The following is a 25,158-nucleotide window of genomic DNA, read 5'->3' as shown; positions in this document are numbered from 1 at the left end:
CAGATGCTCCTTTCTTAAGGCTTTTCCCTTCCTGCCTCAGTAAAGCTAGTCAGCTGCTGTTTGACATGCCACGAGCCATAAACAGCCAAGACAATGGAGTCACACAAACGGACAACTGAAGACAGCTGAGGAATCTGAGACCCTGGTAGATGAACTGACCTTTTGCCAAGTCCCTGAGTTCTGTATGTTCTCAGAGCAGAGCAAGCCTTCTGGCTCTTAATCCAAGTAGAGTTCTGATAAATTACATCGCCTCTCCAGCTACATACTTCAGAAGTTTTAAAAGAGCCAAATGATAGAGACACCTGCACTGTCCCCACTTAAAACTTCTTGGTTTGAACAAAAGGAAACAAAAACTTCTCCACTATTAATATTCTTAAACTAATAACATAGTGAAGAAAGTAAAGTATTTTCTAATCACTGCACAAAAAATGTACATTAACACTCTGAAAAGCAAGTTAAAGCAGAATCTTTACTACGTGGTCAATGCTGCCAGGCCTCAAATTTAAACGGTGCCCATAAATGAGCCTCTGCCTCCTGCTGGCACCTAAATGCAGCCCTGAAAACCACAGGCAGCAGCGCTTTTCCCAAACTGTCTACGTGGTGTTCTCTGTTTATGTTACGCTACCTCCATGTCCACCAATGAAATGAATTAGGTTGACAAAAATCCCCTATCGAACAAGAACCTACAGGACGCTTGCCTAGAGATACCACTGTGGGAATGAGTTCAATAAAACTTCCTTAACTCCTCATTAAAAATGGCTAAATAATACTCTAATCTGGGGTGTGCATAAAAGAAAATGTAGAATCAATGCTGGGGGAGGGCGGTGGGCAGCGCAGTGCTAGGCACTGAGTATCCAAGGAGAGGGGCACTGACTTACACACAGTGACAATGACTTCTTCGCCGGCAGGAAGGAAACTCTGCCTCCTCTCTCCCTTACCCCGTGGGCCCTCCATCATCGGGTAGGACCCTTTTGTCCACGCTGTTTCCATAGGAAGATGTATTCCAAGTGGACATCTGCCTTTAGACTACATGGGAACCATGGGAAGCTGGAGACGACCTACAATTGTCGGTCAGTCCTCCAGATATCACTCGTCACTCTCGCCTCCTCACCTTCTAAATTGATTAGGAATGTCCCTTGAAGCTCAATGACATCTCCAGCTATCGTGCGTGGTTCCTGAGAGAGTAAAGTTGTCTCAGAGGCCATCATTAATTCGTTCAACTGAGAGGTGCTGGAAGTCTCCTCGGCTTGCAGCATCTGGAAGGAAGCAGGTAGAAGTTCCCGTCTAAATTTTTACCATAAATTGAGGTTATAAAAACAGACAAATTCTTGTGTTTAGTGAGGAACCCTTGGTACCATTACTGTAGCCTGAGCTAATACTATCAAATACATCAATTCTTACTAGTATGAAAGGTTTTAACTAAAAACTTCCAATCAATAGTATGTTTTGGGAATATAGTCTATGTCAGGCATTTCACTTTGCTAGATACTAAATGTCCATTATTTCTAATTGTCAGAAACCACCTACACGTTTATTATCCCCATTTTACAAATAAAGAAACAGGCTCCGAGAGGTTGACCTGCCCAAGTTTCTCAGCCAAGAAGTGGAGGAGCTACAATTCCAGCCCAGCTCTGTCAGGTCAAAGCCCACACTTTTCTTCCTGTATCATGCTTCCTACGTTAGGAGAGCAGTTAAGATATGATCTAAAAAAGGACCTGCTTCTAGCAATGTAGATCAATGGTGGCAATCTGAATAATGCACAGAACTCCTGAAGTACACTGAATTCAGACATCTGATAAGCACTTTTAAATTTTTAATTGTAATTTTGGTCTTCAAAATGAGTTTGTGAGCTAGGAGACATTCCTTAAAAAAAAAATACACTCACATTTTTGAAAATCCCAAAGTATTTTTCCCAACATAAATGATTCAAACAAAGTGTATTTTTTTTTCAGCTTATTACTCAGAACTAATGAAGTCAAAGGGAACATGACAGGTGGGGGAAAAGCCCAGGACTGGCTGCGTGGCCTTGGCTGGGTCACAGCTTCAAAGGTCCTCGGGTTCCTGGCTCAAAATGAAAGACTCAGAGCTTCCCAACGTGTAAACTGTAAAATGTAAATAGCTTATCGAAACTCTGTTACCTGATTGACAATCTCATACCTACTAGCTTCAAATCTTGATCAATTTAACTACATTATTAAAAATTTTAACTGAGCTTACCAACCAAATGAGATGGTCATTTTTAAAAAAAACTATGATGCTGGTAAACTTTTTAAATATATTCATTGCCAATTCTCTTCTTAAGCATTAAAATAGAGAAAAATCTCAAGTCAATATGTTAAGCTCTAAGCCAATCCAGCCAACCAACCCATAAGAATCTCAAGAAGAAAATTTGGACAGCCCTTTGAGACATAAAAATAGGACGAATGCTTTGAAATCACATGATAATTTGCTAGAGCAAATAAATTTTCTCCAGATCTCGTGACAAAAAAATGGAAATCTTTTTTTGGATTTGTTTTGAATCTGGTCCAGATGGACAAAATTTTCAGAAAACCAGACCCGTAACAAAAAACTTCCAATTTTTGTGTATTCTAATACTACTGCCATAAATTTATGTCACCTGTCATCTAAACAGCCCTGAGCGCTTGCATTTCAAACAGAATTTTATTAACCTTCCTTGTCCCAACTTACAAAGTAGTCAGCAAGAACGCACATGTTTTTAAGGGAAAGGAAGCACAGAGAAGTAGGAAACAGTGACAATGTCAGGAATAGAAGATAGAAATCCTAGTTTCTAAATTTTTTAAAAAATCTTATTTATACAAAGATTTTTAAAAAAGCAATTTTCAGCTGAAGCTGTATGATACTAACACCATTTCAAAAGGTACAAATTGCTCCTTACCTCTATTATCTCAAAGAGCAGCCCAGGCTCTATCACAATGGTGACCTTGTACTCAGCTGCATTCTTGCCAGGAATGCTTCCAAGAAATGAATCCCTCATGGCACACGCACTCTCCATCGCTTCCTCCAATCCAGGCTTCTTCCAGATGGAACTTGTATTAATCCAGCCAGTACGGAAAACACTCTTGGGTTCTTAAAAAAAAAAAAAATTAATTTACATATATTCTCAACTGTGTATAAAGCTGTAACCATTAATTTTTTTGGGGGGGGCGGGGGCGGAAGATTCGCCCGGAGCTAACATCTGTTGCCAATCTTCCTCTCTTTTTTCCTCCCCAAAGCCCCAGTCCCTAGTTGTATATTCTACCTGTAAGTCCTTCTAGTTCTTTTATGTGAGCTGCTGCCACAGCATGGCTACTGACAGACAAGTGGTGTTGGTTCCAAGACCGGGAACCAAACCTGGGCTGCTGAAGCAGCCGTGCCAAACTTTAACCTCTAGGCCTTCAGGGCTTTCCTTTCATGGGAAATAAGAATTGCTATTTATGGCAATCATGTGACAAAATATTACGAAGCCATCCTTAAATGTTTACCAAACATTTATATCAACATTTGGAAATAACTGTTACATTTAAACAAAGGATAAAAACAATACAGTAAGATCTCAAAGAAAAAAAGAATGCCTAGAAGAAAATAAAATAGAAATATCCCAATATTAACAGTAGTTGTCCTTGGGTAGTAAGATTATGAGTGACTTTCCCTCCTCTTTCTTGTCAACTTCTACATTTCTCATTTTCTACAAGCCTAAGAGAAAAAACTATTCTAAAAAATAGTCACTAAAAGGCACTACACTTTGTTTTAATAAGACCTAAAACCTATTTCTAACATTCATAAAGGTATTTAAGAAAAAGTGATTTCTCAATATTGTCAAACTGCTCATACATTTCAGAAAGCACTTCAAGGTGGCCTGAAGGCCATTATGAGATTCATCCTACCCCTCTACACGCAGGTGCAGAGACTACCAATGGCCAAGACACATCAAGCCACAAAGCGTTCACCGTAGATGAGTGAGTGCTCCTTATACGAAGTAGACACAAATAGAGGTTGCACCCTCAACAGGGATCTTTCTCGTTTCAGGAACAAGCCAAGTATTCCTTACCTTTGCTATAAGGTATGTGCTGGAACACCTCTTCAGCCAAGTGAGGAAGAATGGGAGCAAAGGAACGAACCATTACATCCAAAATTTGCGCTAACGCAGTCTGGCAAGAGCGTCGTTTGGGATCTTCTGCATTTTCACAATAAAGCCTGAACAAGAACAACTTATTCAGCAGGTGACACACTTTATATATTATGACTGCCACGACAGGGCCTGTCTCAGTTTGAGTTTATTCTTACAGTGGTTAATTCCACGACTAATCATGTTCTAATTAAAGAAGAAAACATTCTATCAAACCATTATTTTGCTAACATCCTCTACTCTACTTCCCTCCTCCCAGGTGTGCCCACCTCCACAAAAAACTCTCAGTAGCTTTGTCCAATTCAATTTTTCAGACAGATAACAGATTGAGTCTAGACTACAGTACTGTGTTAAAGGACAACTAGTAAGTCAGTTGACGGTATTTAAAGTGTACCTCCTACCCCTGCAATGCCATCTGTGTGTTAAGGGAGGGACCGAGAGTTACAATCCCTATGAGAGAGGTCCCTGAGGTGCTGGCGGGCTGGGCTGACACCTCACACTGGCCTGGTTACTATAAAGACGAACGATGACCCGCACACAGGAGCGATAAATGAAGACCTAGCATCAAGGCTTCTCAAATGCTATTGACAGGACGCAGCGTCTTTATGTCCATCATTGCCTGTATAGTTCCCTCTCCCCCTCGAGCTGTGCAAACGCCTGAGAAGGAGTACTGTGCTCATTACCTCATATTAGCAGCTATTACTTAGTGAGCACTTACTTTATCAAACACAGCATGAAACACCTAACTTCTCTCCTTTCATTCTCGTAACCACATTATGAGACAGGTATTATCGTCACCATTTTACAGACAAAGAAATTGCAATTATAGGATAAGTTACTCAAAATCACAAAGCTAGTGAGTGGCAGGGCAAAAGTTCATAGTCAGACTTGACTCTAGAACCCAACTTGTTAATAACACACAGCGCTGTCCACCTTGCTCACGACTGTCCGCCCAACGTTTGCCAAGCGCAGTAGCCGCCCAAGAAATAGTTGCTGTGTATTTTAATATTCAGTCATACATACCTATCCTTGATTATGCTGAAATAAAAATTAGACAGTTCTCTGGTATAAAATGCTTGTAACAGCCGAATAACTTTTCCAAAATCATATTGTTTATATGAATCGGTAATCTAGGGAACAAAGCAAGATAAATTTGGAAGCCAGGATAAGCAAATGCAAATACAAGTCATCATAAGCAAAATATTTCTCTTTTCAAAATATGTTTCAAAGGAATACAAACACAAAACAGGTGACAAGCAAGAGCTCTGAAGATCGTCCAAACATGATTTCTGGATATAAAATTCAACTCCCCTCAGAAAATACTGAACATTCTAATCTGAAAACCACAAAAGAAGGCTCATCAGAGGCAAAGATCAGGTTTTCAATGATGAAACCACACCATTTTAAAACAGCAGAGTGTAGGTTCCCCATGTTCCTTCATTTATGCCTGAAAAGTAAAACTGGGTGAAAATCTGCGTGTATGCCTCGGACTTCAGGGCACATGGAAACAACCACGTCTCCAATGTTTGACTGACACTTAGGAATAGTCATTTCAGTTAGTTCTATACTTTGAAGTTACATCTGCAGATAAATAAAGTGCATCTACCTTATTCCTTCCTGCTGGAGAAATACACAGAGCTGATCTTGAGAGAAAAATGTGGTCTGAGGGGAAGCTGGGGCCTACTGTTTCCACCAGGTACTTCCCTGGGCTTTTGAGAAACTAGGAAAGAAATCCTAAGACCGGAGGTCAACCTAGGAACATGTGGAATTTATCAAGTATGACTCTTCTCAGAGCGATAGTTAGTGTTTCCACCCAGGCTTGTTCCACTCACATGCAACTCAGATTTCAACATACAACAGTGCTGACATCCTTCTACTGCCCAAAAGCTTATTGCTTCTCACTTACCTTGTTCGCTAAATCCTGCAGTAAGTGTAGCATGTACTGGTCTATGACATACATATTGTTAACAGGGATGGAATCTGTTTCCGGGTTGAAACCAGTCACGTTTCCCAAAAGAAAGCGGAGTGTATTCCGAAGCTATTGAGAAAAAATATGCACTCAAAACCAATATATGAGGCCTTCAATTCTTATTGTAAAGTTATTTTATTTCTCTGTAATTGAGTTTTATTCAGCTCATGTTACTTTCTTAATGGGATCTTTTTTGGGTAACATTCCTAAATAACACTACAAATGCAAAAAAACAAATAGCCCAGTTATTTATACTGGACTTTACACATAAAGACTGAATTTTCTTTATATTTCTTTATCATCTTAGGGCAAATCACCTTTCAGTGGCCCAGTTTGTTCATCTATGTAGGTAGGAAAATTATTTTCACCTGCTTCTCAGGCAAAAATAAAGATAAATGAAATAAATGTGAAAGATCATTGAACACATAAAAAGTTTATAATTAGTACAATTTCACATTATATTATGCTATGTATAGTAATAAAATATAAAAAGACAGTATATAAAATTATTAGCATTATTAATATTTTTAAACAAATAAACACAGGATATTTTATTTAATTTTTTAAAACATTTTTTTCTTCTTCTTCTTCTCCCCAAACCCCCCCCGGGACATAGTTGTATATTCTAGTTGCAGGTCCTCCTGGTTGTGCTTTGTGGGATGCTGTCTCAGCAAGACCTGATGAGCAGTGCCATGTCCACGCCCAGGATCCGAACCTGCGAAACCCTGGGCCGCCAAAGTGGAGCGCGTGAACTTAACCACTCAGCCACGGGGCTGGCCCAACACAGGATATTTTAAAGGCTCATAACATGTGGAGAACTCATTTTCATTCAGTTTTGCAGTGTCAAACAAAGTGTGCCCCATTGTTTAAAACAATGATTTAGTAAATTTTCATTCAGAAACAGGAAGAATGATGACTCTGACCTTGCTAATATCATCCCTGGCAGCATTAAGTACAGACGGACCAATTGTCACTTCCGTGAAGACGTTGGACTCAGCCACCCACCAACGAAGGACATCAGCACCATAGGGAGGCTCTTTGCTTTGATCCTTTTCATTGAGGAAAAAAAATATCAACATATAAACGGCTTTCGATTCCAATCAGATGAACAAATATTTTAGATAAGTTTCCTATTCAGAAATGTTTGAGCACATTATCAGCATAAAATGTACCTGTACTGTAAGGAAATAAGGGCTAACCACCTCAGAAATCAGGTTGCATCTAGAAAACACCACCACTGGAACAGAGGAGGAGAGTCTGCTCTGCAGTTCGGTTCAGCGCACGGAGGCCAACACCTGACCTCTCCCTGTCATGTCTGCACACATGCATCTCTTACAGCGGGTGGTGAGAGACAGCGGCACCCTGGGGTCTCTGTGATGGGGGAGGGGTAACAAGAGGGGCTGCTTTTCCCTTTCAATTCCCTGGAAACTGTGCACAGAGCAATGACTACTGGCCATTACTAGCAGGGCACTAAAAAGCTAAAGGAGTAAAAGACAAGTGGTTTCTTTTCTGAAAGTAACTCCAAAATAAACCAAATTATCAGCAGCAGAGAACTGATGTTCATTAATGACTGCCTTAAAGTGTACAATTTCCAAGAATATAATAATGAAACATGCATTTAGAAATTGCAATGTCATTGTTCTTATATCATCTCCATTTAACTGTAAAATTACAGTTTACAAATTTTAAAAGCTCTGACAACTAAAAAAGGGATAGCATGGTTCAGGACCTAACCGGAGATTCAGACCTGAAATGAGTCAAAAGAGCCACAATCCCAGCCCTATCTTTTCACTGAAATCATGTATTATCTAAGAGTCTAGATTTAAAACATGGTAAGGCATCCACTATTAGTATAAAAAATAGTTTTGTTTCATTTTTTTACATTGAGGTAACTACCATTAAGGGTTTTGATGGCCAACATAAGAACCTTAAAACAAACATAAAATGAATTTTTAGAGAACCACCTACTTGTCCTCCATTGATGACAACATCAGGATCAACGACATTCCCAAGAGACTTGGACATCTTTTCTCCCTTCTCTCCAAGGGTAAAACCATGAACGACCACTGTCCTAAGAAGAAAAATCAGCTGTTATAAGAATACTATAACACAATTTTAGTGATCTTTTGAAGATGACTTATAGCTTAAAGAGAGTATCTTAGTTTGACACAAAAGTAAGATTTTTCTTGACAGTATGTATGAAAGTTTTTCTTGAAAGTCTAATTCTCTAAGATCTCTACTTACACACAGAAAAATCTTAGACATTTACATTCACTAAACAAATATTTCTGGGAGCATCTATTATGTACTCATTTAATGATTAAAACTAAGCAGGAAAAAGTATGTCTTAAAAAGAACAGATTATCACCTCAAAATTATCTTCAAAAGGACCGTTTGAGAGAAATAACATCTGCTGTTCTACTGGCTTTTAAAAACAGGTTATACAAAAAAACATCAACACATAAATTGTTCTCGGGTGGGTTTTCATTATAAAGATAGCAAGAATCTTAGGCTATATCAGAATCTTTCTGATTACAACTCTATCTACACATTCGACTAAGGAAAAGGAATTACCTGTGACTAAATAAGAATCCCTAATTTAAAAAAATTCACGAAAGGAATGTTTCAGTTCATTAGCCACTTGTGGATATTGCAAATAATGAGGATACCTGAGCGCAGGCTGTCTTCAATCAAGCTGGTTACGCTGCCTCCGCTGCCCTGTGTCAAGCCTTCCCATATTTCAAGATCCAGCTCTCACCACTCCCCCTACTCCAGTCAACACGCACTCTCTCTCCTAGGAATTACGATCTGCATCAGCGGGACAACACTTCTCCACACTGTTGTCTCTTTTTGTTTTTACTTCAAACTCTTATTTCCCTCATAAGACTGGAGAGTGTAAGCTAATTAAGGGTGGTGTTTTATCTATATATTACTGTATATATTTCTCAGCACAGTGCTTCACACATTGGCAATACGCTGCAGAAGTACTCAGAGTGTGCTGACTTCTTGATCTCAAGTGTAATACTTACTTAAAAGGGGCTTTCTTCCTTGCTGCCACGCTTGTTAATAAGGAAGACTGAAACCAACCCCCAAGTTGGTCTTTTCCTTCCAAGTACAAATCTGCTCTTTGGTCAGTGCCTCAAAAGTAAACAGAAAAAACAGAAATTCAAGATAATTAAAATAGGAAAATGACTATGAATCAAAGTGTTAAAAGTAACCATGTTATTTATTTCTGTGTCATGCTATACCCAATGGCTAGATTGCATTCACTTGAGCTGCTATCCTCACTGCCAATTTATTAATCAAAATAAAGAAAATAAGGTAAAGAAAATAAACCTTAGAGTGTGATCTCCCAAACCACCAGTAACTAAAACACTTTCTAAATTAGGGACCGACTCATAATAATTACCAATATCAGTATTTTCCAGTTAAGTCTTTTATGAAAATAAACTACTGATTTTATTAATTCAACAAATATTTACTGAGCACCTAAAAGCTTTATATGTTAATTCACTTAATTCTCAGAGTAACTCTATGAGGTAGAACTTATTATCATCCCCATTTTACAGAGGAGGAAAGTGAGACCCTAGAGGTCTTATAACTTGCCCAAGGTTACGCAGACAGTAAGCAGTAGAGATGGATTCTGAATCTAGACAATTCTGGCACCTGAGTGCATGTGCTTAACAAAGAAATTAAACAAATCAGGAAAAAAGAATGTCTTATAAAGGGCAAATTATTAACTTCTAATTTGACAATGACCAGTCAAAATATGGGCAAATTATAAAAAAGCCATATGAGCCAGAGGCTGACGCAAGAGGTTAGGGAGGCAGATGAATGGCAGAGCACAGAAGATTTTTAGGGCAGTGAAAATACTCTGTATGATACTATAATTAATGATGGATACAAGTCATTATACATTTGTCCAAACCCACAGAATGCACAACACCAAGAGTGAACCCTAACGTAAACTATGGACTCCGGGTGATTATATGTGTCAATGTAGGTTCCTCGATTATAACAAATGTACCACTCGGGTGGGGGATGCTGATGATGCGGGAGGCTGTGCATGTGTGGGGGCCCGGGGTACAGGGAAATCTCTGTACCTTCCTCTTAATTTTGCTGTGAACCTAAAACTGCTCTGAAAAATAGTGTTAAGAAAAAAAAATATGGCAAAAGAAAAAAATGCCATAGGAATAATTTAGTCTCACATTCATCAGGACACACATGTAAGCAGCCTTGAGAGCTACTTCAGCATTCAACAGTTAACAACAGTTAATTCAAGAGCTAATAATCTGACATATGGGAGCATTTGGCAAACATCATAAGTAACAATCACTTCAATCAAGAATCATCAAGGGTGCTTAACTACTAGGTCAAAATTTGGCGAGAAAACAGAGTATTTTCACAGTTTCGAAGTATCTCCCTACAAGATACTTATTAGTAACAATTAATACAGGGGGGTGGGGGTGAGAAGTAACTGTACAATAGAGAAAATGGGCAGACACCACCTTACCCAAGTGATAAAAGTTAAATATCACCAGTAACAGACATCATGTGACTTCTGATAAGACATACTGAAAAGGATGAAATACCATTTCTATGATATTCCCACCAATAATGCATAATAAAAATCTAATCATGAGAACACATCACACAAACCCAAAATGAAGGACCATCTACAAAATAATCTGTACATTCATGAATGTCAAGGTCATGAAAGACAAAATGAGGAGACTCAAAAAGACATGACAACTAAATGTGACATGTGATCCCAGATTAGATTTAAGACCCGTTTTATTTTTTTCCTTTTCCCATAAAGGACATTACTGTAAAATTTGTGAGTGAAATTTGAACAAGATCTACAGATAAGTAACAGGATGAAATCAGTGTTAATTTCCTGATTTTGATATTCACATTGGTTACATAAAAGGTCTCCATGTTTTTAGGAAATATATACTGAAATATTTAGGGATAAAAGAGTATCAACTCTGCAACTTATCCTTAAATGGTACAGAAAAAAGTTTATTTATTTATATATAAATATAGGGAAAAAATACATAAGACAAATGTGCTAAAATGTCAACCTTGGAAAATCTAGATGAAGGGTATGTGGTACTTCTTTATACAGCCTTTGTGACTTTCCAAAATAAAATGGTTTAAAACAAAACGAAACAAAACATGAGGTCTTTGGGAAAGATTATTCTCACATTTTAAACCTAAACTCAGAACTCTAGGAAGCCCTTGTAATCCTTTTTACTTTTAAAATAATGATTTGTCTTTATGCCCTAATATTGAGTATTTAGTGTTGTAATCCTTAAGTGACAAAGAGTACCTGGGCTGAGGTGAGAAGATAAAATTTAAATAATTGAATTAAACCAGTTCAATTCCACCAACATTACTGAGAACTATTACTAACAGGCACTGTGCTTGACACTGGGGGGAAAAGGTGAAGAAAGCTGGTAACTGCCCTCTTGGAGCTGAAACTAGTGTGGCTGGTTTTATGTTAAATAAGAAATAACTGTGAGAGTGATGTCAGCATCATGGCAGAGTGAGCTCTTCCCACAGTCTCTCCCCTCTAAGATACAATAAAAAGGACATTCATAAACCGACAGGGGACAGTCACACAACAAAAGACATGTCTGAGAGTTCTACACAGCCATATGTCTGAAGGTGGGGGTGCTGGATCCAACAGCAGGCAGTGGAAGGGAGTAAGAAGATCTCCTCCCCCTCCCCCAGCGGGAGCAACCTAAGCCCAGGACCTTGCGCAGTGGCTGGCATGCAACTCTGAGAGGAGAAGGGGGAAAAGGCAGCCTTCTGTGGGAACGCTTTCACTCTCGGAGTTCCCTCCCAGCCCACTGGAAAGCTCAACACCAAGGTGGCTAAGCAACCACAGGGGCATCCTCACCAAGCCGAGCAGCCCAGGCAGGCAGCCAGTGAGTACAGAGCTGGAGCGCAGGTGGGAAACAAGGCATCCACTCCTCCCCATCACACCTGGTGCATCAGCTCGGCCAGGACAGGTGATCCCCACCAAAGCCCCTGTGCCTACATGTGTAAAGCAGCTGCGGCCAGAGGCACAGAGTCCTATTGGCACAGCTTCCAATGGGCAGGCACCACTGCCAGGGGTCATGGTGGGTTCAGAAACACAGATCCTGCCTACCCGAAGTAGCGGCAGGTGGAATCTGTGACCAGATACTATCATATGCAATGGCAAAAGTCCACCCCCTCAGATAGCATGAAAAAGTATATTGACACTCCAGACGAGAAGGAAAAGTACAAGTACCCAGAAATCAATCCTAAAGTCACAGAAATTTACAATATAAATGACAGAGAATTCAAAATAGTTACCATAAAGAAATCCAACAAGTTACAAAAAAACTCAGAAAAACAGTTCAGTGAATTCAGGAATAAAATTAATGAGCAAAAGGAACTCTTCACAAAAGAGACTGAAACTATAACAAAAAACCAAACGGAAATGTTGAAGACAAAAGGAACTCTTCACAAAAGAGATTGAAACTATAACAAAAAAACAAACAGAAATGTTGGAGAGAAGAACACAACAAATGAGATAAAAAAAAAATGTCTATAATCCTTAAAAAACAGAGCTGATATTATGGAGAATGGAAGTAGTAATTTAGAACACAAAAATAAACAGATGTGTCAAGCGCAGGAAGAGAGAGAACTAAGACTAAAGAGAAATGAACAAAGAAATTCTCTGAGAAATACACAACTCAATTAGTAAATGCAACATAAGGACTCTAAGTATTCCAGAGGGAGAAGTGAGGAAGAAAGGAATTGAGAGCTTGTTTGAAAAATAATAGCAGAAAACTTCCCAAATCTGGGGAAGAAGCTGGAATTACATTTAAATGAAGGTAATAGAACTCCTAACTACATCAGCGTAAAGAGACCTTCTCCAAGGCATATATTAGTAAACCTCGCAAAAGTCAATGACAAAGAAAAAACATTAAGGGCAGCAAGGCAGAAGAGAATAATCTACAAAGGAACCCCTAAAAGGATGTCAGCAGATTTCTTGGCAGAAACCTTACAGGCTAGGAGAAAGTGGAAAGACATATTCAAAATTCTGAAGATAAAAACCTTCAATCAAGAATACTCTATCCTGAGGTGGGGGGAGCAACATGGCGGGGTGAGCTGACCCGGGACTCTCTCCCCTCCAAACTACAACAAAGGATTGGGAAAAAACCTGAATTTCAGCTAATAAACCTAATGCCAGGACGTCAGAGATCTACAGTACCAAAAAGATGGTGGAGACCCTGCAGCAGGCCTCGGAGGAGCTGGAACGGGGTAGGAGAGAACGTCGCTCCCTCCCCTAGAGACTGGGATCACTGCCGCATGTGAGGGAAGGAGCGGGGGAGGGGCCGCGCAAGCAGGTGATCGTCCAGGACTCCCACCACCGGTACAGTGGAAACCCGCTGACGGGGGAAAGCTTCCGTGCGCAGAGACCCCATAAAGCCAGGGCCCCAGGAGTCCAGAGAACAGAGCTGATCCGAATGCACATTGGGGTGCAAGAGAAAGCACCCCTCCTCCCTGCAAACCACGCTGGGCACTGCAATCTTGCCTGAAGGAAGAGAGCTCAGAACATGTGGCTCTCAACCCCCATCTAGTGGCGACAGGCTGTAACTGCAACCAAATTCTACCACCATGCGAAAAAACCACTCCTCTACCATCCAGCAATTTATAAAAGCTCCAAACCAGAAGGAAAACAATAAAAACACAGAATTAAGTCCTGAGGACTTGGAAATAGGTAAACTAACTGAAAATGAGTTCAGAGTAGCTATAATCAAAAAACTCAATGAGGTAGAGAGAAGGATAGAGAAACAAGCCAACGAGTTCTGGAGTTCTCAAAAGAGGTTGAAATTATAAAGAAGAATCAAACAGAATTACTACAGATGAAAAACACAATGGACCAGATAAAACAGAATACGGATTCCCTGGATGCCCGTGTAGACACCATAGAGGAGCAAATTAGCATACTCAAAGACAGGCTGAATGGCTACAGAGGAAGAAAGAGAACTAAGAATTTAAAAAAATGAGGAAAAGCTCCAAGAGATAGCGGATTCAATGAGGAGTAAGAACTTAAGGATCATAGGAATTCCCAAGAACATGGAAAAGGAAAATGGAACAGAAAGTGTGCTTAATGAAATTATAGAAGAGGACTTCCCAAATCCAGGGATTCAGGGAGAAATGTGTGTAGAGGATGCTTTCAGATCTCCTACATTTGTCAATGTAAAAAGACCTACTGTAAGGCATGTAGTAGTACAAATGGTAAAAATGAAAGACAAAGAAAGAATACTCAGGGCAGCAAGACAGAAGAAAGTAACATACAAAGGAACTCCTATCAGACTTTCAGCGGATTTCTCTACAGAAACTTTACAAGCTAGGAGAGAATGGAGTGACATATTCAAAACTTTAAAAGATAAAAATCTTCAGCCAAGAATACTCTATCCAGCAAGAATATCCTTCAGATATGAGGTAGAAATTAAATCTTTTCCAGACAAACAAAAGTTAAGGGAATTTGTAACCAAAAGTCCTCCGCTACAAGAAATCCTCAAGAAGGCTCTCATACCTGAAAAAAGAAAAAAGGGAGAAAGGGGTCACAAACCACAGAGTAGGGAGACAGACAGATAGAAACAGAACAGGATAGCAAATATTCAATTATAGCATTAGGATAAAGGTAAGGAAACCACCAAAGCAAAGACGATCTTGTCACTTTAACTACAAACTTATAACACGAGTTGGAATAAGAAATGAAAATAATAATTTAGGAGGGGAAGAGCAAAGGGACTAAATAAGTCTAGGCCAAGTAAGTAAGAGACCACCAGAGAACAGACTATATTATACACGAGATTCTAAATGCAAACTTCAGGGTAGCCACTAAACTGAAAAACAGAACAGAGCCACAAAACATAAATAAGGAAAAATCTAAGAAACCCAGCATAAGAAATTGCAGTATTAAATGGGCAGGTAAAGCACCCAGGAAGAGAAACGCAGGAAAACCAGATAATGATCAACAGATTGACAGCATTAAGTCCACATGCATCAATAATCACTCTCAATGTAAACCGATTGAACTCTCCAACAAAAAGACACAGAGTGGCAAAATGGATTAAAGAACAAGATCCAACAATTTATTGCCTCCAGGAAACACACCTCAGCCCCAAGGACAAACACAGGCTCAGAGTGAAGGCGTGGAGGAGAATACTTTAAGCTAACAGTAAGCAAAAAAAGCAGGTGTTGCAATTCTTATATCAGACAAAGTGGATTTCAAAATAAGACAGGGAAAGAGAGACACAGAGGGACAATATATAATGATCAAAGGGACACTTCATCAAAAAGAAATAACGCTTATAAATATCTATGCACCCAACACAGGAGCACCAAGGTTCATAAGGCAACTATTAACAGACCTAAAGGAAGATGTTAAAAACAACACAATAATAGTAGGGGACCTCAACACCCCACTCACATCTATGGCCAGATCATCCAGACAGAAAACCAACAATGAAATAGTGGAGCTAAACGAAAAACTAAAACAATTGGACTTAATAGACATATATAGATCACTTCACCCTGAAACAGCAGAATACACATTCTGGTCAAGTGCATGTGGAACATTCTCAAGGATAGACCATATGTTGGGAAACAAGGCAAGCCTCTACAAATTTAAAAAAATTGAAATAATAACAAGCATCTTCTCTGATCATAGTGCTATAAGGCTAGAAATTAATTACAAGAAAAAAGCTGAGAAAGGCACAAAGATGTGGAGCCTAACAACACACTACTGAACAAGCAATGAATCACTGAAGAAATTAAAGAAGAAATCAAAAAATACCTGGAAACAAATGAAAATGATAGCATGCCATACCAACTCATATGGGATACAGCAAAAGCTGTATTAAGAGGAAAATTCATCACAATACAGGCACATCTTAACAAACAAGAAAAATCCCAAATAAGCAATCTTAAACTACACCTAACTGAACTAGAGAAAAAAACAACAAATAAAGCCCAAAGTCAGCAGAAGGAGAGAAATAATACAAATCAGAGCACAAATAAATACTATTGAAATGAAAAAGGCGGTAGAAAGGATCAATGAAACAAAGAGCTGGTTCTTTGAGAACATAAATAAAATTGATAAACCCCTAGCCAGACTTACAAAGAAAAGAAGGGAGAAAGCTCAAATAAACAAAATCAGAAATGAAAGAGGAGAAATAACAACAGACTCTGCAGAAATACAACAGATTATAAGAGAATACTACGAAAAACTATATGCCAACAAAATGGATAACCTAGAGGAAATGGATAAATTCTTGAACTCCTACAATTTCCCAAAGCTCACTCAAGAAGCGGCAGACAATTTGAACAGACCAATCACAAGGAAAGAGATTGAAACAGCAATCAAAAACATCCCAAAGAATAAAACCCCAGGACCAAATGGCTTTCCTGGGGAATTCTACCAAACTTTCAGAGAGGATTTAATACCTATCCTTTTCAAGCTATTCCAAAAAATTAGGGAGGATGGAACACTTCCTAACACATTCTATGAGGCCAACATCACTCTGATACCAAAGCCTGACAAGGACACCACGAAAAAAGAGAACTACAGGCCAATATCACTGATGAACATAGATGCAAAAATTCTAAACAACATTTTGGCAACCAGAATTCAGCAATTCATCAAAAGCATCATACATCATGATCAGGTGGGATTCATACCAGGGACACAGGGATGGTTCAACATCCACAAATCAATCAACGTGATACACCACATCAACAAACTGAGGAATAAAAACCACATGATCATCTCAATAGATGCAGAGAAAGCATTTGACAAGATCCAACAGCCATTTATGATAAAAACTCTGAATAAATGGGCATAGAAGGGAACTACCTCAACATAATAAAGGCCATATATGACAAACCCATAGCCAACATCATACTCAATGGGCAAAAACTGAGCGCCATCCCCCTGAAAACAGGAATGAGACAAGGATGCCCTCTATCACCACTCTTATTTAACACAGTACTGCAGGTCCTGGCCAGAGCAATCAGGCAAGAAAAAGGAATAAAAGGAATCCAAATAAGGAGGGAAGAAGTGAAACTCTCGCTGTCTGCAGATGACATGATCTTATATATAGAAAACCCCAAAGAATCCATTGGAAAACTCTTAGAAGTAATCAACAACTACAGCAAGTTTCAGGGTATAAAATCAATTTGCATAAATCAGTAGCATTTCTATATTCTAATAACAAACTAACATAAAAAGAACACAATACCATTCACAATCGCTACAAAAAGAATAAAATACCTTGGGGTAAATTTAACTAAGGATGTGAAGGGCCTATATAATGAAAATTACAAGGCCTCTCTGAGAGAATTGGATGACGACATAAGGAGATGGAAAGACATTCCATGTACATGGACTGGAATAATAAACATAGTTAAAATGTCCGTTCTACCTAAAGCAATCTACAGATTCAACGCAATCCCAATCAGAATCCCAATGACATTCTTTACAGAATTAGAACAAAGAATCCTAAAATTCATATGGGGCAACAAAAGACCCCAAATTTCTAAAGCAATCCTGAGAAAAAAGAACAAAACAGGAGGCATCACAATCCCTGACTTCAAAACATACTACAAAGCTACAGTAATCAAAACAGCATGGTACTGGTACAAAAACAGGTGCACAGATCAATGGAACAGAATTGAAAGCCCAGAAATAAAACAACACATCTATGGACAGCTTATCTTCAACAAAGGAGCTGAGGGCATACAATTGAGTAAAGAAAGTCTGTTCAACAAATGGTGCTGGGAAAACTGGAAAGCCATATGTAAAAGAATGAAAATTGACCATTCTTTTTCACCATTCACCAAAATAAACTCAAAATGGATCAACGACCTAAAGGTGAGACCTGAAACCATAAGGCTTCTAGAACAAAATGTAGGCAGTACACTCTCTGACATTAGTATTAAAAGGATTTTTTTGGACATCATGTCTTCTCAGAGAAGGGAAACAATAGAAAGAAAAAACAAATGGGACTTCATCAGACTAAAGAGCTTCTTCAAGGCAAATGAAAACAGGAGTGAAACAAAAAAAGAATCCACTAACTGGGAAAAAATATTTGCAAGTCATATATCTGACAAAGGCTTAATATCCATAATATATAAAGAACTCTCACAACTCAACGACAAAAAATCAAACAACCCGATCAAAAAATGGGCTGCGGACATGAACAGACATGTCTCCAAAGAAGATATACGGATGGCCAATAGGCACATGAAAAGATGCTCATCATCGCTGATCTTCAGGGAAATGCAAATCAAAACTACATTAAGATATCACCTTACACCCATTAGAATGACAAAAATATCTAAAACTAATAGTAACAAATGTTGGAGAGGTTGTGGAGAAAAAGGAACCCTCATGCACTGCTGGTGGGAATGCAAACTGGTGCAGCCACTATGGAAAACAGTATGGAGATTCCTCAAAAAATTAAAAATAGAACTACCATACGATCCAGCCATCCCACTACTGGGTATCTACCCAAAGAGCTTGAAGTCAGCAATTCCAAAAGTCCTATGCACCCCCATGTTCACTGCAGCATTATTTACAATAGCCAAGACATGGAAGCAACCTCAGTGCCCAGCAACAGATGAATGGATAAAGAAGATGTGGTACATATATACAATGGAATACTACTCAGCTGCAAAACAGAACAAAATCATTCCATTTGCAACAACATGGACGGACCTTGAGGGAATTATATTAAGTGAAATAAGCCAGTTAGAGAAGGATAATCTCTGTATGACTCCACTCATATGAGGAATTTAAAAATGTGGACAAAGAGAACAGATTAGTGGCTACCAGGGGAAAGGTGGGGTTGGGGGTGGGCACAAAGGGTAAAGTGGTGCACCTACAACATGAATGACAAACATTAATGTACAACTGAAATTTCACAAGATTGTAACCTATCATTAACTCAATAAAAAAATTTAAAAAACAGAATACTCTATCCTGAAAAATTATCCTTCAGACACAATGCACAAATAAAAACTTTCCCAGATAAACAAAAGCTGAGGGAGTTCATCGCCAAAGATCCCATCCTACAAGAAATATCAAGAAGCCCCTCAAAGCTGAAAAAGAAAAGAAAGGGTTTACAAAGACTTAAGCAAGGAGATAAACAGACGAGGTCAGAAAATTGCAGCTCTCTATCAGAACACGTTAGTAAACACTTAAATATAGCATTAAAGACAAAGGGAAGGAAGGCCTCAAAAATGACTAAAATCACTTCATTTTTTTTTTTCTTAAAGTTTGGCCCTGAACTACACAGATTGGCATCTGTTGCCAATCTTCCTCTTTTTTTTAATCTCCTCCTCCCCAAATCCCCCCAGTGTATAGTTGTATATTCTAGTTGTAGGTAGGTCCTTCTGGGTCTGCTATGTGGGACACCACCTCAGCATGACTTGATGAGTGGTGCTAGGTCTGTACTCAGGATCCAAACTGGTGACCCCCCCAGGTTGCTGAAGCAGAGTACGCAAACTTAACCACTTGGCCACAGAGCTGGAACCAATCACTTCATTTTAAGCACAAACTCACAACACAAAATGGAATAAGTTGTGACAAGAATAACTTAGATGGGGAAGAGGAAAGGGATGGAACCTGCTTAGACTAAGGAGATAAGAGGCTATCAGAAAATGGACTATGTCATCTATGACATCTTTTATACAAACCTTACAGTAACCACTAAACAAAAAATGAGAACAGAGACACAAATGATAAATAGAAAGAAAACTGAGAAAACCATCATAGAGAGTCACAAAACTGAACTGGCATTTGGAAATACATAGGACAAGAAACAAGGGAAATGCTGACTAACTGGAAAACAAGTGATGAAATGGCAATATCAAGCCCTCATATATCAATAATCACTCTAAATGTAAATGGATTGAATTCTCCAATGAAAAGACATAGAGTGGCTGGATGGATTAAAAAACAAGACCCAACAATATGCTAACTCCAGGAAACACATCTCAGCTCCAAAGAAAAAAGCAGGCTCAGAGTAAAGGAATGGAAGACAATACTCCAAGCAAATGACAGACAAAAGAAAGCAGGTGCTGCCAGACTTATATCAGACAAAGTAGACTTCAAGATGAAACAGGCAATCAGAAACAAAGAGGGGCAGTATATAATGATAAAAGGGACACTCCACCAAGAGGACATAACACTTATGGACATATATGCACCTAACACAAGAGCCCTAAAGTACATAAAACAACTATTAACAGACCTAAAAGGAGAAATTAAGAGCAACACAACAATAGTAGGGGACCCCAACACCCCACTTACATCAATAGACAGATCATCCAGACAGAAAATCAACAGGAAACAGTGGAATTCAATGAAAAACTAGACCAGATGGACTTAACAGATATATATAGAACACTCCATCCAAAAACAGCAGAATACACATTCTTCTCAAGTGTACATGGAACATTCTCAAAGATAGACCATATGTTTGGAAACAAGGTAACCCTCAAGAAATTTAAGAAGACTGAAATCATATCAAGCATCTTTTCCAACCATAATGCTATGAAACTAGAAATCAACAACAGGAAAAAAGCTGGGAAAGTGACAAATACGTGGTGACTAAACAACATGCTATTGAACAACCAATGAATCAATGGAGAAATTAAAGGAGAAATCAAAAAATATCTGGAGACAAATGAAAATGAAAATACATCATACCAACTCATGTGGGATGCAGCAAAAGCAGTTCTAAGAGGGAAAGTCATAGCAATATAGGCCCACTTTAACTAGCAAGAAAAATCTCAAATAAGTAATCTTAAACTATACATAACAGATTAGAAAAAGAACAAACAAAGCCCAAAGTCAGCAGAAGGAGAGAAATAATAAAAATTAGAGCAGAAATAAATGAAATAGCAACCAAAAGAACAGTAGAAAGGATCAATGAAACTGAGCTGGTTCTTTGAGAAGATAAACAAAATTGACAAACTCTTAGCCAGACTCACTGAGAAAAAAAGAGAGAAGGCCCAAATAAATAAAATTAGAAATGAAAGAGGAGGAATTAAAATGGATACCACACAAATGCAAAGGATCATAAGATAATACTATGAAAAAGTACATGCCAACAAATAGGACAATCTAGAAAAACAGATAAATTCTTAGACTCATACAACCTCCCAAAACTGAATCAATAAGACATAGAGAATCTGAATAGACCAACCACAAGTAAAGAGATTGAAACAGTAATCAAAAACCTCCCCAAAAATAAAAGTCCAGGACCAGATGGTTTCTCTGGAGAATTCTACCAAACATTCAAAGAAGGTTTAACACCTATCCTTCTGAAACCATTCCAAAAAACTGAAGAAGACGGATTACTTCCTAACTCATTCTATGAGGTCAACATCACCCTGATCCCAAAGCCAGATAAGGACAACACAAAGAAGGAAAATTACAGGCCAATATGGCTGATGAACATAGATGCAAAAATCCTCAACAAAATATTGGCAAACCAAATACAGCAATACGTTAAAAGCATCATACACCATAATCTAGTGGGATTTATACCAGGGACACAGGGATAGTTCAACATGTGCAAATCAATCAATGTGATACACCACAATACCAAAAGGAGGAATAAAATCCACAGGATCATTTCAGTAGATGCAGAAGAAGCATTTGACAAGATCCAACATCCATATATGATAAAAACTTTCAATAAAATGGGTATAGAAGGAAAGTACCTCAACATAATAAAGGCCATATATGACAAACCCACTGCCAATATCATACTCAATGGAGAAAACCTAAACTGATCCCTCTGAGAACAGGAACAAGACAAGGGTGCCCACTCTCACCATTCTTATTCAACATAGCACTGGAGGTTTTGGCCAGAGCAATTATGCAAGAAAAAGAAATAAAAGGTATCCGAATTGGCAAGGAAGTAGTGAAATTGTCACTGTTTCCAGATGACATGATTCTATATATAGAAAAGCCTAAAGAATCCATGGCAAAACTACTAGAAATAATCAATAACTCCAGCAAAGTTGCAGGGTACAAAATCAACTTAGAAAAATCAGTTGCATTTCTGTACTCTAATAACAAACTAGCAGAAACAGAAGTTAAGAATACAATCCCATTTACACACAACAAAAATAATAAAATACCTAGGAATTAATTTAATCAAGGAGACAAAAGACCTATACACTGAAAACCCTAAGACATTACTGAAAGAAACTGATGATGACATAAAGAAATGAAAAGACATTCTATGCACATGGACAGGAAGAATAAACATAATTAAAATGTGCATACTACCTAAAGCAATCTACAGATTCAATGCAATCCCAATCAGAATCCCAACGACATTCTTCATGGAAATTGAACAAAGAATTCTAAAATTCCTATGGGGCAAGAAAAGACCCTGAATAGTAAGCAATCCTGAGAAAAGAACAAAGCTGGAGGCATCACAATCCCTGACTTCAAATACATTACTACAAAGCTATAGTACTCAAAACAGCATGGTACGGCTACAAAAACAGGCACACAGATCAATGGAACAGAACTGAAAGCCCAGAAATAAAACCACACATCTACGAACAGCTAATCTTTGACAAAAGAGCCAAGAGCATACAATGGAGAAAGGAAAGTCTCTTCAATAAATGATGCTGGGAAAACTGGACAGCCACATGCAAAAGGATGACTGTAGACCATTATATTTCACCATACACAAAAATTAACTCAAAATGGATTAAAAACTTGAATGTAAGACCTGAAACCATAAAACTCCTAGAAGAAAATACAAACAGTACATTCTTTGACATTGGTCTTATGAGGATCTTTTCGAGTATGATGTCTACTCAGGCAAGGCAAACAAAAGAAAAAATAAACAAATGGGATTTCACCTGACTATAGAGCTTCTGTGCCAGACAAAAGAAACCAGGAACAAAACAAAAAGACAACCCACCAACCGATAGAAAATATTTGCAAATCCTATCTGACAAGGGGTTAATCTCCAAAATATACAGAGAACTCATACAACTCAACAACAAAAAAACAAACAGCCTGATCAAAAAGACGGGCAGAGGATATGAGCAGACATTTTTCCAAAGAAGATATACAGATGGCCAATAGGTACATGAAAAGATGTTCAACATCACTAATCATTAGGGAAATGCAAATCAAAACTATAATGAGATATCACCTTACACACGTTATAATGGCTACAATTACCAAGGCAAAAAATAACAAATGTGGGAGAGGATGTAGACAAAAGGGAACCCTCATACACTGCTGGTGGGAATGCAAACTGGTGCAGACACTATGGAAAACAGTATGGAGATGTCTCAAAAAATTAAAAATAGAAATACCATACGATCCAGTTATCCCACTACTGGGTAGTTATCCAAAGAACTGGAAATCAATATTCAAAGAGACCTATGCACCTCTATGTTCACTGCAGCATTATTCACAATCGCCAAGACAAGGAAGTAACCCAAGTACACATCAACTGATGAATGGATAAAGAAGATGTGGTATATATACACAATGGAATATCACTCAACCATAAAAAAAGACAAAATCACCCTATTTGCAACAACATGGATGGATGGCTGAGAGTATTATGTTACGCGAAGTAAGCCAGACAGAGAAAGATAAATGCAACATGATTTCACCCATATGTGGAAAATAGAAAAACACATGGAAAAAGAGAACAGATTGATTAGTGGTTACCAGAGGGCAAGGGGGTTGGGAGATGTGCCTAAGGGGTAAAGGGGCACATATATAGGTTGACTGACAAATAATAATGTACAACTGAAATTTCACTGTTATGAGGTATTATGACCTCAATAAAATAATAATAAAAAAAATAACTGTGTTGGGTGTTATCAAGGCAAAAATACAGTTTAGCCTAGTCTATGCAGTGAGGAAAGTCTAAGATAATATAAAAAGATAAATGCATATGCAATGAGAACAAAATGTTTTAGGCCCAACATCTGGAACGCTCCATTTATATCCTACTTATCATCTTCCTCTACTGATTTGTAAGCATTTAACTTTTATAATGTCAGGACTCAAACTCCATCCCGCCCAAAACATTAACTTCCTACTGGTGAACACATTTTGGATATAGCAATAATTAACAAGTCTTTTAAGAACAGAATGCCAGTGGAAATCCATTCCTGTAGATAATATTGATAAAGCAGATACCGAAATAATAGAAAATGCCCCCAAACTCTTTTTGTCTCTGAAAAATGCTTATTTCTGACCTCGTGCAATGATCATTGACAGTCCATAATCATGGAATCAAATTAAAATTCTGTCATCTTAAGAGAAATCATTGCTTCCAAGACTTGATTAACACACATAAGAAACAAGGGGTTTAAATAATCTCTAAAATCTTTGCCAGCTCTAAAATTTTTAATTTTAAGAAAGCTGGTCATTGCCTAAGGACTTAGAGTAGTCAAAATAGAAGCAATCTGAGGACTGCACAGGGGCTAGATTCAGACTGTCTGGGTCTAAATCCTGGCAGTGGCACTTACTAGTTATGGGCCTTAGCTTAACCTTTCCATGCTTCCATTTCTTTTTCACTAAAATGAGGATAACACCAAAATCTACATACCTTATAAGGCTGTTGTAGAGATTAAAGAAATAATATAACATGCTTAGGACATAGTAAACATTCAGTAAATGTTAATTATTATTAAGATATAAAAGGCACTGTGATATTTCCTGATGGAGAACTAAGAAACATTCTTCCGGGTATATTTTTCCAAAGATTACTTGCAAAAATATGATTAGTTATACTAAACTGTTTTTAAAATACATGGTCTCTGATCCTGATCTAGAAATATATGTTGTAACACCCTAATAAAACAAGAGGACATCAGCTCATTAATAATAGCACAACAAACCAGCTAATACATAAAGTCTCCACGTCTTTCTCATTCTCATACACAGTGAATTGCTGGAACTGGGAGATAAGCAAAATATCATCCTGGAAAAGGAAGTGCAATCCCAGAA

The 25,158-nt window shown here is 38.2% G+C and overlaps 1 protein-coding gene across 1 annotated transcript in view; it reads right to left on the bottom strand.

Annotated features, from left to right (window-relative positions):
- Positions 1–25,158, bottom strand: part of IARS2 (isoleucyl-tRNA synthetase 2, mitochondrial) — a 65,652-nt gene that overhangs the window by 608 nt on the left and 39,886 nt on the right. The window contains exons 15-22 of the mRNA XM_070602089.1: positions 9,125–9,233; positions 8,064–8,166; positions 7,019–7,144; positions 6,033–6,164; positions 5,150–5,256; positions 4,049–4,194; positions 2,897–3,087; positions 1,112–1,256 (exon numbers count right to left, since the gene is read on the bottom strand). Of these exons, the coding sequence (XP_070458190.1) occupies positions 1,112–1,256; positions 2,897–3,087; positions 4,049–4,194; positions 5,150–5,256; positions 6,033–6,164; positions 7,019–7,144; positions 8,064–8,166; positions 9,125–9,233 (1,059 nt within the window). The remainder of the gene's footprint in view (positions 1–1,111; positions 1,257–2,896; positions 3,088–4,048; positions 4,195–5,149; positions 5,257–6,032; positions 6,165–7,018; positions 7,145–8,063; positions 8,167–9,124; positions 9,234–25,158) is intronic.

Source organism: Equus przewalskii, chromosome 31 (assembly GCF_037783145.1).
Source record: "Equus przewalskii isolate Varuska chromosome 31, EquPr2, whole genome shotgun sequence".
In the NCBI taxonomy this organism is placed as follows: domain Eukaryota; kingdom Metazoa; phylum Chordata; class Mammalia; order Perissodactyla; family Equidae; genus Equus; species Equus przewalskii.
This window is presented reverse-complemented; position numbering and strand designations above follow the sequence as displayed.